Source organism: Uranotaenia lowii, chromosome 3, assembly GCF_029784155.1.
Source record: "Uranotaenia lowii strain MFRU-FL chromosome 3, ASM2978415v1, whole genome shotgun sequence".
Taxonomy (NCBI): domain Eukaryota; kingdom Metazoa; phylum Arthropoda; class Insecta; order Diptera; family Culicidae; genus Uranotaenia; species Uranotaenia lowii.
In genome coordinates this window covers 293,505,406-293,520,579 of record NC_073693.1, presented here as the reverse complement: position 1 = coordinate 293,520,579, position 15,174 = coordinate 293,505,406, and the positions used below count along the sequence as shown (strand labels likewise).

General features: G+C 38.2%; 3 protein-coding genes across 3 annotated transcripts; all 3 read left to right on the top strand.

Annotated features, from left to right (window-relative positions):
* The first annotated feature begins 4,829 nt into the window (after positions 1 to 4,829).
* LOC129753597 (uncharacterized) lies at positions 4,830 to 6,873 on the top strand. The gene is made up of 2 exons (XM_055749430.1): positions 4,830 to 5,082; positions 5,347 to 6,873. Exons 1-2 carry the CDS (start codon positions 5,053 to 5,055, stop codon positions 6,871 to 6,873), a joined length of 1,557 nt encoding a protein of 518 aa, XP_055605405.1. The 5' UTR covers positions 4,830 to 5,052.
* A 2,413-nt stretch (positions 6,874 to 9,286) lies between these two features.
* LOC129755337 (probable ATP-dependent RNA helicase DDX28) lies at positions 9,287 to 10,987 on the top strand. The gene is made up of 2 exons (XM_055751771.1): positions 9,287 to 9,612; positions 9,674 to 10,987. Exons 1-2 carry the CDS (start codon positions 9,367 to 9,369, stop codon positions 10,958 to 10,960), a joined length of 1,533 nt encoding a protein of 510 aa, XP_055607746.1. The 5' UTR covers positions 9,287 to 9,366; the 3' UTR covers positions 10,961 to 10,987.
* A 587-nt stretch (positions 10,988 to 11,574) lies between these two features.
* LOC129755626 (protein NipSnap) lies at positions 11,575 to 13,277 on the top strand. The gene is made up of 5 exons (XM_055752214.1): positions 11,575 to 11,854; positions 11,959 to 12,144; positions 12,319 to 12,484; positions 12,554 to 12,821; positions 12,898 to 13,277. The coding sequence occupies exons 1-5, from the start codon at positions 11,802 to 11,804 to the stop codon at positions 13,044 to 13,046; spliced, it is 822 nt and encodes a 273-aa protein (XP_055608189.1). The 5' UTR covers positions 11,575 to 11,801; the 3' UTR covers positions 13,047 to 13,277.
* Positions 13,278 to 15,174: the final 1,897 nt, after the last annotated feature.

The window sequence follows — 15,174 nt, the reverse complement described above, 5'->3', positions numbered from 1 at the left end:
AAACAAAGGCGCTCTTTGAAGGAACGGTCAAAACGTTCCTATGCCGCAATTTTAAAGAGCGCGGCGCCTCCGACCCAACCCCAATGCAGTAACATCTTCTCAGTGCTGTCAGTTGACAGTGAAGACACTGATTCCACTGATCAGGATAGACCAGTTATCTTCGTTGGAAACTCCCGGAAACGGGCAAAACCTGCTCCTAAAACCCCCAAAGTTCCAAAAAAAATACCCTCAGTTAGCTCTACAACAAATAATAGACAAAATCCATCAAGTTCGAGAAATGCCAAAACAGGCCCTCCTGGATTCCCCATGAAATTTGTACCCCAGAGTAAACCAGAAGTGACAGGATCTTCGAAGTCTCCAATATTCAACGTAGTTTCGGGAGAACCAACCTCCCAAGCGGGAATTTTCAAGCTAACTGATATAGTAAATGGAATATTATCGTTTTTCAACGTATCTGAATCCATAAGAGACATTGTTTTCGCAATGCTCCCCTTGGCAAAGACATTTTTGAAGCAATTGATGCAAACCTGGCCCCTTCTTTCAGTGTTTATCTCTCTCGATGGCTAATTTACGCCGAGAGGTCGGAGATATCACTGTTCTACAGTGGAATTGTCGTAGTCTAATTCCAAAAATGGATCCGTTCAAACATCTTCTTCATGAAATAAATTGTGACATTTTTGCGTTGTCCGAAACTTGGCTTTCTTCTCAATCGAACATTTCATTCCACGATTTTAATGTTATCCGTCTGGATCGTTACGATTCTTATGGAGGGGTCCTTTTGGGGATCAATAAGCGCCACTCCTTTTACAGAATCCACCTTCCATTATCAGGCGGAATTGAAGCTGTTGCGTGTCATACAACTATAAGAGGTAAGGACTTATGTGTTGTCAGTTTGTACTGGCCTCAGAGAGTTGCAGTGGATCGAAATCACCTAGAGGACCTGTGCTCAGTGCTCCCTGAGCCAAGGTTAATAATGGGCGATTTTAATTCGCATGGAACTGTCTGGGGAGAACAAATTGACGATAGTCGTTCTACTCTTATCTATGACATTTGTGACAGTTTCAATTTAACAGTTTTGAACACGGGAGAAAAAACACGAGTACCTAAACCACCTGCAAGACACAGTGCAATTGACCTCTCACTCTGCTCAAATTCACTATCATTGGATTGCCAGTGGAAGGTAATCCCTGATCCCAATGGTAGTGATCATTTGCCTATCAAAATTACAATCACCAATGGGGTCAGCTCTTCAAACACAATAAATATGACATATGACCTTACAAGACACATCGACTGGAAAAAGTACACGGACGAAATAACATCAGCTATCGGTGCTACGAATGTTTTACCTCCTACAGAGGAGTACCACTTTCTTTCACGATTAATACATGAAAGTGCACTTCGTGCTCAAACAAAACCCATCCCAGATTCATCAGTTCCTCGAAGGCCTCCAAACCCATGGTGGGACCAGCAGTGTTCCAAGCTTTATAAGGACAAATCACAAGCATTCAAAGATTTCCGGAAATATGGAACTCTCGCCCTTTTTGAAGTATATGTTTCCCTTGAAAATCAGTTTAAAAAATTGGTCAAGGGGAAGAAAAAGGCGTACTGGAGGAATTTTGTGGGTGGCTTATCACGAGAAACATCCTTGAGTACCTTGTGGAGAGTGGCACGCAGCATGCGTAATCGATCAACTACGAATGAAAGTGAGGAATATTCACATAGATGGATATTTAACTTCGCACGGAAAGTATGTCCAGACTCTACGCCTGTACAAAAAATAATACGGGATGTGCCTCCAGATAGGTGTGGTATGGATTCCAGCTTTTCGATGGTCGAATTCTCACTTGCCCTCCTCTCTTGCAACAATTCAGCTCCGGGTATTGATAAAATCAAATTTAACTTGTTGAAAAACCTTCCGGACGCTGCCAAATTTCGCTTGTTAAATTTATTTAATCAATTCTTGGAGCATAACATTGTTCCCCAAGAGTGGAGACAAGTGAGAGTTATCGCTATCCAAAAGCCCGGAAAACCAGCGTCCGATGCGAATTCGTACCGTCCAATAGCGATGTTGTCTTGTATACGCAAATTGATGGAAAAAATGATTTTGTTTCGTTTGGATAAATGGGTTGAAACAAATGGTCTCCTTTCAGATACTCAATTTGGGTTTCGAAGGGGCAGAGGGACAAACGATTGTCTTGCTTTGCTGTCTTCAGAGATACAAATGGCGTACGCAAAACGTGAGCAAATGGCTTCAGTGTTTCTGGACATAAAGGGAGCTTTTGATGCAGTTTCAATAGAGGTGTTGTCAGACAAGTTGCACTCCCGGGGTCTGCCTCCTCTCTTGAACAACATTTTATACAGCTTGCTTTGTGAGAAACATCTGAACTTTGCTCACGGAGATATTGCAATTAGAAGAACCTCTTACATGGGCCTCCCGCAGGGTTCATGTTTAAGTCCACTTTTGTACAACTTTTACGTAAGTGACATCGACAGTTGTCTCTCTGAAGGCTGCACTCTAAGACAACTTGCAGATGACGGCGTGGTGTCTGTCACAGGATCTTCCGAGTCTCATCTGCACAGACCTTTACAAGATACTTTAGACAGATTGTCTTCCTGGGCTTTGGGGCTTGGGATTGAGTTTTCCCCTCAGAAAACGGAGATGGTGGTTTTCTCTAAGAAACATAGACCTGCTCAACCTAAGCTTCAACTCCTAGGCAGAACGATCACTCAATCGAGGTGTTTCAAGTATCTTGGGGTTTGGTTTGATTCCAAGTGTACCTGGAGAGCCCACATTGAGTATCTGAAAGGAAAATGCCAACAAAGAATCAATTTTCTCCGATCAATCACTGGCACCTGGTGGGGAGCCCATCCAGAAGATCTTTTAAAATTGTATCGAACAACTATTCTCTCAGTGATGGAGTATGGTAGCTTCTGTTTCCAGTCAGCTGCTAAAACTCACCTCATCAAACTCAAGCGTATTCAATATCGTTGTCTCCGCATAGCGTTGGGCTGTATGCCCTCAACGCATAACATGAGTCTTGAAGTTTTAGCAGGCATACTCCCACTAAAAGATCGATTTAATTTATTATCACTCCGGTTCCTCATCAGGTGTGAGGTCATGAACCCATTGGTGATCGTAAATTTTGAAAGACTACTTGAGCAAAATCTTCAAATAAGATTTATGTCTATATATCATGTCTTTATGTCCATGCAGTTTAATCCTTCTTCGTACTCTCCAACTCGTGTTTTCATCCCTGACTACGACACCTCTTCTGTCCAGTTTGATTTGTCTATGCAGCAAGAAATTCGAGGGATCCCGGAATCGCATCGTCCACTTTTGATTCCAAGAATTTTCGATGCTAAATATAGACACGTCGATGCTGATAAAATGTACTTTACCGATGGGTCTCTAATAGAGGAATCAACGGGATTTGGAGTTTTCAACGAAATAGCTAGCGCCTCATATAATCTCCAGTCACCATGTTCTGTATACATTGCAGAGTTAGCAGCCATTTTTTGGGCGTTGGAAAGCGTCGCATCACGGCCAACAGAACACTACTATATTGTAACGGACAGTCTTAGTTCTGTTGAAGCAATCCGTTCAATAAGATCGGGAAAGCACTCGCCGTATTTCCTTGGGAAGATACGAGATATTCTGAGTGCTTTATCAAAACGTTGCTTTGCCATCACCTTTGTTTGGGTCCCCTCACATTGCTCGATAATGGGTAATGAGAGGGCAGACTCTCTGGCAAAAGTGGGGGCGACAGAAGGCGACACGTATCACCGTGAAATCGTCTTCGACGAATTTTACTTCTTGGCACGAAGGAACTCTGTTGTCAACTGGCAGCGCAAATGGAAAGAGGATGATATGGGTCGGTGGCTCCACTCGATTATTCCAAAGGTAAGCCTCAAACCCTGGTTTAATAGGTTGGACCTGAGTCGGGATTTTATTCGTATATTCTCCCGTCTCATGTCCAATCATTATTCCATGGATGCGGTACTCTATCGTTTAAATATTGCTGGCAGCAATTTGTGTGGCTGTGGCCAAGGTTACCACGACATCGAGCATATTGTTTGGTCGTGCGAGGTTCATCTTGTCGCTAGAACGAATTTGATAGACTCCCTTCGGGCCCGAGGAAAACCACCCTATGTTCCAGTGAGGGATGTGTTAGCTGTGCTAGATTTGGACTACATGTTCGAAATTTATCTTTTTCTAAAAGCTATCGATCTCCGTCTATAATTCTTTTCAATTTCCTATTTCCCTTTCTATCTTTTTCTTTTCTTGAAACAAAAAGTGCTAGACCTAAGTAATCAATTGTTATAAACACAAAACGAGTTTGGCTCCTTAAAACTCAAAGGTATGAGCCGTTTCAAATAAAGTAATTTATAAAAAAAAAAGAAATTTATTGTTTTTTTTTTTGCTAAAACAAACATGAAAAAATGATGACAGAAAAAAACCGAGTACAAAAAACCCACCATAAGCAAAAATTTTTATTACAGCGGTTTAACAATGAAAATCATCGGATTTTCATGATTTTACTATGAAAAATTGGAAGATGCTACAACAATGAACTTCATATTTTTGGGCTTCTCAATGTATGGAAAATCGCCATTTTTTTCATGGTCACGCTGCATAACAATACCCCTTTTTCATGGTTATTTTCGGCAAAACGATGAAATGTACGGTCGTAAACTATGAATTCCAATGTGTATTCACGGTATCGTGGACGATTATAATCATGGTGTAAACCATACAATTTATGGTTTGTGAATATGGAATTCATGGTGTTTTCACGGTGCAATCCTATTCGGGAAGACATCGTTAAATCTAAAAAGCAGACGAAAGAAGACAACAGATTAGCCAAAGTAAGAGGAGAAGCATACACCCGAAAGGATGGTACTTCTGTACCTGCCAGAAGTTTAAAAAAGGCTTGCAACTGTTTCCATTTAAAATGCTTCAAAAAATACCCTGAGCATATACGTCAAAGGCTTCTCAATTTATTTTTAAAATTGAAGGAATCCGGACAGCAGCAATTCATTAGTAACCACATGGCGGTGAAAACAACAGCAAAACCAACGGTATGTACTCACTTATAATAATTAAAAATTAACTAAGCTCTTCAAAGTTTAATAATGCATTCACCTCATTCCTGAGCTAATGGCTAGACTACGAATGCAATAGTCGTATTTCTTCTTTTTAAGTTCGAGATAGTTAGATTAAACTATTTACAAGTGATATTTTTTTTAAACTATTTGCAATTTACTCTGAGACAACACCCAGATAATCTCTTCAAATAAATATACACTAAATTATCTAATATTAATTTAATGATATTTTTTCAGGTGCTTAATTCTAGAAGATCCTTTACTCGAACTTATTATTTACCCGGACGTGATGGTAGGATACGAGTCTGTAAGGAAATGTTTATGGCAACCTTGGACATCACCGATAAGAAAACAAGGACCATTGCTACTAAACTAATTACTGGCCTCGGTTTAGCTGTTGATGATCTTAGAAGTGAATTTACTTCACGTCTAATCATTTCAGAAGATCACCTCAATTACATCAAAGCGCATATCAATTCATTTCCGGCATATTCATCACATTATTGTAGAGAGAAAAGCCAGAAAAAGTATTTGAGCAGCGATCTCAATATCGCGAAAATGTTCCGTCTGTACAAATCAAAGTGCGTTACGGATGGTCTCAGGCCAACTCACTACAATACGTACAGAAAAATATTCAGGACGATGCGCCTCAGTTTTCGCAAAACCAAACTGGATACCTGTAACGAATGTGATAAATATGCTATGCGTCTTAAATTATCAGAAACAGAAGAAGAAAAAGAAAAGGTTATTGAAGCCAGAGATCGTCATCATACTCGAGCAGCAGCTGCATATTCTGCGAAAAAAATAGACATGCGAAAATCAAAAATTGATCCGGAAACAAGGACAGCTTGTTTCGACTTGCAAAAATGTTTACCAACACCACATTTGACTTGTGGGATGGCCTATTATGCCAGGCAACTATATACACTTAATTTTACTATTTTTGCGACTACCTCCAAAGGCAACACGGTTGATTGTTACCTGTGGGACGAAACAAAGGCAAGAAGAGGGTGTCAGGAAATAGGGTCTTGTCTTTGGAAGGATTTACTAGGCCTTGATGTAAATATCAAGTACGCCGTATACTATTCTGATAGATGTTTTGGCCAGAATTTGAATTTTATTATTTGTTGCATGTTCACCAATTTTATTTTCAAATGTTGCTCAGAAAAAAGAAACTTAGAAGTCAGTCATAAATTTTTGACTTCTGGACACAGTCATATGGAAGTGGATAGCGCCCATGCCGCCATAGAAAGGGCTAAAAAAAACCATAAAGGCTCTATTGAAACTCCTCGAGACTGGGCTGTATTCATAGCCTCAATTCATAAAAACGTCCCATTTCATGTATACGAAATGAGTCAGGAGGAATTTTTAAATTTTAAAAAACTTTTGAACATTTTTACCAGACCAAAAACTGATCATAACGGTAATCTGGTTCGATTGCGTGATATTTGTCACTTCCGATATACAACATCAGCTCCAGGAATTGTTTTTTACAAATATAATTTAGAGGACGAATTCCAATCGTTTTCGGTAGTTGACTCCAGCTTCAAATTTTTAAAGTTAGACCCTATAACTACTGAGCCGCTCAGTCTTGCACCAGAAAAATTAGAAGATTTGAAGAAACTTCTTCTATACGTTTCAAATAAGGCATACTACCAAACAATGCTACGACAAATGGTACCAAAAAAGCGTGGACGAAAGCCAAAAGGATGCACAGCAGATGATTTCGAAGCTGATCTAGATCGTGATATTGATTTAGAATAGTCTTTTATACTAAGTTATCATTTATATGTACATGTTCATGTTAGCATTAATGGTTAATGTAAATGTACAGCTATTTCATATATTAGTTTTAAATGTAAAGTTAGTTATAAAAGTTATGTTAGATATAGATGATAAGTTTGTAAATAGTTTTGATTGTGCTTGTAAAATATATTATTCCTTTCAAATTCTATTAAAACTTGTTTTTTTCATATATGATAAAACTTTTATTTCACTTGAATTTTAGTCACTACAAAAAAATCTAGGAATATCATGATTGAACTGGAATAACATTCTCCCTGTTATTCTAAATCCCTTGCAAAACTCTACTGGAGGCTATCATTTACTATCTAAGACAATATAATAACAAAGCAAAAGCAAAAAAAAACGCACAATTCTGACTAACAATACCTCATAACTAAACACTTAAAATTCAACCTTCTGTCCATGTCGGCTCCTGTTGCAATCAACCTTAATCTGCTCCTAGGGAATCCAAATCCATTCTTTTCGACAATAGCGTTTCAGAAACAGTTTATATGTATAGTGGAAAAGCGTTGGGTTCAAAAACTATCCTGAAAGTAGTTCAAAAATATGAGCATTTGAAAATAGAAACTAAAACATTTTACTCACCGGTCAAAGTATTTCTTCACCCGCGTTGTTTTGTTTGCAAAATCCCACTGAAATCCGCACACTTCTAATTAAGCCTGTTTTTTTGTTATGTAGCACATGCCACTGCAATATTTTTAGGCGATATTGAACTGCCGACGAAGCTTTACAAGTTTTAAAACCTTTTTGTAAGATTTGGAATCGTAGGGCGTAACTTCAAACGTAAATAAAAACAGTCTTATCTTGCGGGCGAATCTAGTTTGTCAAAACTCATTGGTCCGTATTGGTGAGAGGCGTAACTCACAAAGCAATTTCAAAAGGGCGGAACACATTAAAAGTGGATTTTTTTGAAAACGGAAAACAATTTTGAAAATATAAGTATCAGGAACTGTAAACCTTCACATTTTTTTGATTCTTACGCAAAAAGATTGATATTTGGTTAATTCATTACTAAATAGGATTTAAATTTGTGTTCCAAAATTTCGAACGCGTTTTTCTCGTTTCGAGGTAACTGCAAGTTTCGCCCTTATGAAATGTTACGCTTGAACTGTCCTGATTTTTCCTGATTTTTGAAAAAATGGTCTTTAAACGTATTAAATTGTCCTGATTTTCCAGAAAAATGTCTAAACTGTAATTGTATTTATAGTTAAATTTTTAGGATATCGAAAAAATCTGTAATAAAATAGTTAAACCGATAATAATGTTCGGTTCAGATGATATTGAAATACATGGTGTTTTTTCATATAAATTGCAGGCTAGCCCAGATCTTCTCGTCTCAGTGCATGAGTTAAGGCGTCTACAGTACCATCAGTATTTTGCCTTCATTTATGTAATTTAATAAATTATTAGAATTGTGATGTCCTGGAAAATTCCGATTTTTTTCTATTCATGATGTCCTGATTTTTGATAAATTTACCTGGCATCCCTGGCTCGCACACTCCAAAACAGGTCTCAAAAATTGAGGGAGAAATATCACCAGGCGAAAAAGCCTATATACACTGATAAATCATTTCACACATTTTACGAAATTATTTCACACATTATCGGCAGATTTTCTAAAGTTGCTGAAGTTTAAAATTTCATTTTTTCGATTAAATAAAACAACTATAGTTATAAAATAAGAACTAAGACATAAAAACTGAAAAATTGAAGCAAGTGCAAGTTTCCTTTGAGCTTTCCACTCAAAGAATTTGAAAATTTTCACCGCAATAAAACTAACGGTTTTATAGGTTTATATATTTTTGTCTGTGATACCTCTTTCGAAACCTGCACTGTTTTTGAACATATTCGTTTTATGAGTACTTGGAAAACTCATTTTCGGTAGCAATGTTTGTTTGTGGATTATAGCCAGCGTTGCCAACCTTCCAGATTTTTCTGGAATCTTCCAGATTTTCATGTGTCATCCAGAAATACAGACCTCATGTTGTCTGGTCCAGACTTTTCATAAATTATCCAGATTTGTCCAGAAATTTCTATAAGCTCAACGTTTTAGTAAAAAAATGCTATTAAAATCAATTGCTCATAACTGCAAGATTGAATTTACTGTGAAGCAGAATACAGAAGTTATTTTGACAGCTGAATGGGTCTAAGCTTTCGGTTGTTCAAGCTTTCGTTCACATATACTCAGACATTGATTATTTTCAAGGAATGAGTATAGATCCTTAGACTACTACAATATTGCGATTGGACGACCAAAAAAAAAAAAAAAGGTCATCACCTACAAAGATAGTCATCCAGACTTTTCCAGACATTTTTTTCAAAATCTTCCAGACTTTTCTGAAAAACAGTTGGCATCCCTGATTATAGCTAAAGTAATGTAAGCGTGTTTTAAAAAATCATTGTTATTTTACCGAGTTTATTCCGGTTATTCAACCGGAAAGCCCTCAGAAAATGTTAAAAACAGTGAAAATTATGTTCCGGATACGTGCAAACTACAGTACAGCCTCGCGTGCTCGGGAAGCACTGAAGACTGGCCAAAGAAGTTCAAATCCCCGTATCACATGTCGTAGGACGCAGTTCAACCTGTTCGAGGAAGATATCAAACCGAATGCCAATGAGAAGTTCGGTTCGGTGCCACTCGCTTCCGGTGGATGGTACCATCAGAAATCGACAGGCGATTTTTTCATTCTGCATCCGGTAAATGGCTTTATTTATTTAATCAATTTTAAAGTTATAATTTTATCATTCTATTTTAAAGGTCAAACAACCATTCGAAGCTCATTCGCTCAGCGACGCAACATTTCAACAGTTGGGAATAAGGGAGGAGCTTGTTGAAAATCTGAAGATCCGACAAGCCTTATATCCGACCACTTATCAAGCTGAAGCAATACCGGCCGTTCTGACGGGAGGCCACATGGTTCTGGCTGCGGAAACCGGCTGCGGCAAAACGTACACATATTTGCTGCCGATCATTGAGCAGATACTTCGGAAAAAATTGAATCGAACCGAGCGGGAGTTCAACACTCCTTTAGTTTTAATTTTGACACCGGGAAGGGAATTGGCCCAACAGATTGGTCGCGTTGTCGAAAGTCTTACCGAAGGTTTAGATATTCGATCCCGAGTAGTACTTGGCGGTAGAACGAAGCAGCACATGATGAATCCAGATTTTGAAGACATAGACATACTGGTTTCCAGCTTTGGCGCAATGAGTAAGCTTGTATCATCGGGAATCTACCGGATGAACGAAGTTCGGTGGGTTGTACTTGATGAAGCGGATACCCTTCTAGATGACAGTTTCAACTCGAAGCTACTTCACTTGTTAAAACGGTTTCCGTTCCATAAAAACCATCTACAGAACATAGGAGAAAACATCATCGGCACCCAGCTGATTTTGGCTGCTGCAACGATGCCATCGAACATAAACGAACAACTCGGTCAAATAGTGGCACTTGAAACCATGGAAGAGGTGGTTAGTCCCAACCTGCACAAATTGCTATCCCACGTGTCGCAAAGATTCATGAGAGTTCGCAAAAGCGATAGGGCACAGATCTTGCTCGACATTGTTCAAAAAGAAGTACGTCGCCAACGACCACTGATCATCTTCAGCAATAAAACTCCGACAAGCGATTTTGTGTCGATCCATCTCAATGAAGCTGCTGTCCCATGCGTTAACCTTAACGGGGACATGCTGCTCAAGTTACGACTGGGAAAATTTGAAAAATTCCAGCAGGGTGAAGTGAACGTCCTTTCAACAACGGATGTAGCTAGCCGAGGCTTGGACACGACCCGGGCAGCACATGTGATCAATTTCGATTTCCCGCTGTATGCTGCCGATTACATTCACCGCATTGGGCGAATTGGCCGAGTGGGAAGCCGTGGTGATTGTTTAGTGACGAATTTCGTTTCAAGCCGGGCCGAGATCGGAGCCGTGCAGCGGGTGGAACATTCAGCCCGAACTAGTGCTCCTCTTGCCGGGGTGGATGCCAATGTGAAGGGAATCATCCGTAGGAATATCGCGAGGAGTATACAGCAACCAACGAGTTAGTAAAGCGTTTTTCATTCTGAGTATAAACGGTTGAGTTTGTTTCAATGCTTCGAAATTCACATGGATAGCATTACTCAGAGGGAAACCTCGTCGAGCAGCCTGTAGCTTTTTTTCATAATATTTTACAAGTTTGTAACTTTTATATTCTTCCTAAAAGAATTTCACTCGGTACAGAAAAACTTGTAAAAGTTAAAGGCCTTTAATAATGTAGTAATAAACTATAATTTCCTAAAAGAGTAACACTAAAACCCCAATAGAAATCTAAAAATAGCTCTACGGTAATTCATGTTGATTAACAAAAGTTTAAACAGTTTAAATTAAAGCGTTGGAGCTTATTTTTCAAGTAATGCGACGTGATTTGCGAAATTCCGCCTCGTTGTGTTGACTTTTTAGGATCCCTCGTATCCATGTATCATTTTCAATATGCAATTTTAGTATCTTAAGTTTTAAACTCATTTTATCAATCAACATAAATCACCGTAGATCTATTTCAAGAATTGTGATTTTCAGACAATTTGTCATACACTGTCGACCGTGTATGGGGAATTAGACTTATGCTTGCACAAAAGAAAACGTCAAAATATTCCTCTTTTATTTATTTTATTTGTTATCAGTACGGTGGCTCTCGCAGCAAAGAAGGTCGGCGCAGCTTTATCTACGGATTATTGTGGTTTACAAAAGTTTATACTAATAACAAGTTAGAAAGTTTCACAAATCGTGCATTTTATGGTGCTATTCTCCTTCTTTATTCACGTCTAAAAGCGCGAGCAGCATTTACGGACCCTAATCCTACGTTTTTCAAATTGCCGTACGCGGACTGTTCACCTCCAGAGCCACCGAGATGACCTCTGTCTCATTTCGCCTTGGAAAGGCAGCTTTTCATCTACCGGTTAGGTAATATATACGTAAACGATAATACGGAAGTGCATTGTTATTTTCAGGCAAAAATTCTACGCAGTTGTCGTATTTGCATCTGTTTTCTTTTGTCTTTTCGCCAGGTCATTGTCCACCACGGCAAGTTTGAACCGGGATGGATCCGAATCCTGGCTTAGCAAGCTACTGGTTCGCAAAATTGAACCGACCAAAGAGTCGCACAGCCGGATGCTGAGCGATAAGGAAATCATCTACGAGCTTCACACGCACAATGTCCGACCGGATTCGGTTGGAAAATATCTGGACAATTAGTGAGTATTTTTTCACTACCTCAAACATAATTATCAAGTCTAAATTGAAGATAAACTAGTATCTAAAAAAAAAAAAACATAAGAAAAAAGAAAAAAAAGTAAGTACCTAACATATCTAAAAAAATCGCATACAAATTTTCGAACCTAATACCAATACTTTTTATCATCAAACAGTAAAAAGTCAGTCGAAATTGTTTCATCTAAAAAGAATCTGACCATCGAACTGATCGGATCATGGAGCGTAGACGTTGGCGATCTCGACCAATGTCTGCATCTTTGGCGTTACACTGGTGGCTTTGAGATGGTCGATCAAAGCAAGACCGTGCTGGGTAGCGATCCGGTAAGCACGAAGCGGTTAAGTTAAAACGATATGCATAAAAAATCACACGTTTTTCATTCCTTTGTCAAGGATTACGTTAAACTAACCCAAGAGCGAGGAACATTTCTGCGCTCTCGCCATCTGCAGTATCTGCTGGCATTTAGTTACTGGCCTCAGTTGGCGCTGCGCCAAGATAAGAACATTTATGAGATCCGTTCGTACCGTTTGAAGCCGGGAACCATGATCGAATGGGGCAACAACTGGGCCCGAGCCATTAACTACCGCAAGAACAACGACGAAGCATTTGCTGGTTTCTTTTCGCAAATCGGACGTTTGTACAACGTGCATCATATTTGGTGTATGTATCACATAACACATTAATATGCACCAATTTAGGCAACTGATATTTTCCAATAACCCTTATTCTTTTCAAGGTTACAAGGATCTTTTGTCCCGAAAGGAAACGCGTGAATCAGCCTGGAGATCGCCAGGGTGGGATGAATGTGTCGCCTACACAGTTCCGCTAATCCGCGAAATGCACTGCCGAATTCTGATCCCAACAGAATTTTCACCCACTCAATAAAAGGAACAGATATTCGAAACCAAACATACATTTAAAACAATTGGTTGGCATACTAATTCACCACTTTTGTTTTACCAGAATCGGGCTTAAAGCGTTTTGTTAAGTTTATCGAAAAAAAATTTGAAAAATGAAAAGTTTCTTAAAATTTATTTTTCAAAGTATCTACTTGTACGGCATTTTTCGTGAAACGATAATAAAATAGTGCATAAGGCACAGCATTTTCACGTTTAACCGTTTAAATTAGCTTCGTGATGACAATATGTTTTAATATCTTATAGAATTATATGAAAAATTAAGAGGAATTAAACTGAATTAAGCATAAAACTCATTTGAATAAGCCGATTATGGTTAGTATTTAATTAAATTGAAACCTCATATGAGTTCTATTAACATAGAGTGCACATTTTCCTTTCGAGTTGTCAGTTGATGTTTATGTTTTGAATGTCATTTGACGACACCAAAGAATGTCAATTGATGTAAGCGTGCTGCGAAGTTCATTCCTGAGTTAAGCTTGAAATGCGTGAACAGTGAGAAAATTGTTGATGAATTAACTTTCTTTGTTTTGCTCACGTTTAACATCACTTTAAGGTGTGTTCAATGAAACAATGTAACACAAACTGAAGTCTGTAGAAACTGTTAATTCTAGAGTTTGTTTTGATTAGGTCGTATGAACCACTTGGTATGTTTTGAGAAAATCGATGTTAAAGTTTCGAAACACCTTTTTAATTCTTATTTTATGATTGCGTGTCAAATTCGTCTGCAGATGCGAAATTTAATGAAAACCTATACGCAGAACATGATGATGCCCTTGAAACTTGCATTAATTCATTTCTTATCAATGAAGATGTACTTACGACATGTTGCATTTTTCTTTTGGCGCAAACGTCCTTTTGATCAATAGATAATTTTGTGTGCATAAACTGAGGTGATTGGCCCAAATCTTCACTTATTGATTCAAAGTTGATTGAAGAAAGGCTTTAAATGATAATCCTATCCAGTTAGTACGCGTAAATCCTTGATCGATAGTAATTTGTAATTACTGCATTATGATGCTGGTCATTGGGAGTCCACCCGGTCATTTCCAACCATTACCATAGGTGCTACTGATCGTTCGAGGATTGTGAAAAAGCATCCATCTCTTGATTATTTTGTTTGCCTCTGTAATGAAGAAAATAGCATTGACCATTCACACAGTGGAAATAGTGAAGCTTATGGTACTCACCCAACACCAATTTTGAGCCATTTATTATATTAGCACAGCTATGATCACTCCTGGATACAGTTTCTTTTTTTATTCACACGAATTTTCATCACTTTGCAAAGAATTTCTTGCGACGAAGCATTACGTCGTAAAAACCAACCTGCTGAATTGTTTTTAGCGACCTTTTGCATCGCGGCAAATACACTGCAATGCAAAATGACGCAAAAACCAAATTGCACTCAAAAATAAATAAGTCAACATACGTCCTAAATTCAAATTATTGTGTAAAAATTATTCAATGATAAAATGAAACCAATTTTTTACCAAAGATAGAATACATGTTTATCAATCGTTTGCAGTGAATAACTCGATTTTGGTTATATTGGTTCATACGACCTAATCAAAACAAACTCTAGAATTAATCCAATCAATTTCTCTGAATACTTTCAATAAACTTGAACTCTGAGAACAAGGCTGAAGCGTTGATATCTCAGAAAAAAACATTGAGAAAAGACTTATTTAAAGTCATTCATTATGTTCACTTTCAGTTTTTTCAGTGATATTAGTAAACAAATTCAAACAGGTTTGAATTATCACAAAGTTTTCGTTCTGGAGCGTCTACTGGAGTGAATCGAGACGAGTATTTTGAGCCATCTCACGTCACGCGCCGCGCAGAATAAGGCATAAAAACTAAAAAAACACAATCTCGAAATTCAAATGGATGGTCAAGAAACCGACCGATGGATGCAAAATTATACGGATCATTGGATTCCATTAAGCTCTTCCGAACATTGCAGCTAAGAGTTTGCTGGAAAATGGCAAAAGTGACTCTGCTGAATAACTATATTTTATGAAAAATAACCCTCAGAAAAGCTGTGAAAAGATGTCTAATTCTTTCACTTTTTTTTAAATACAACTACCTAGTTT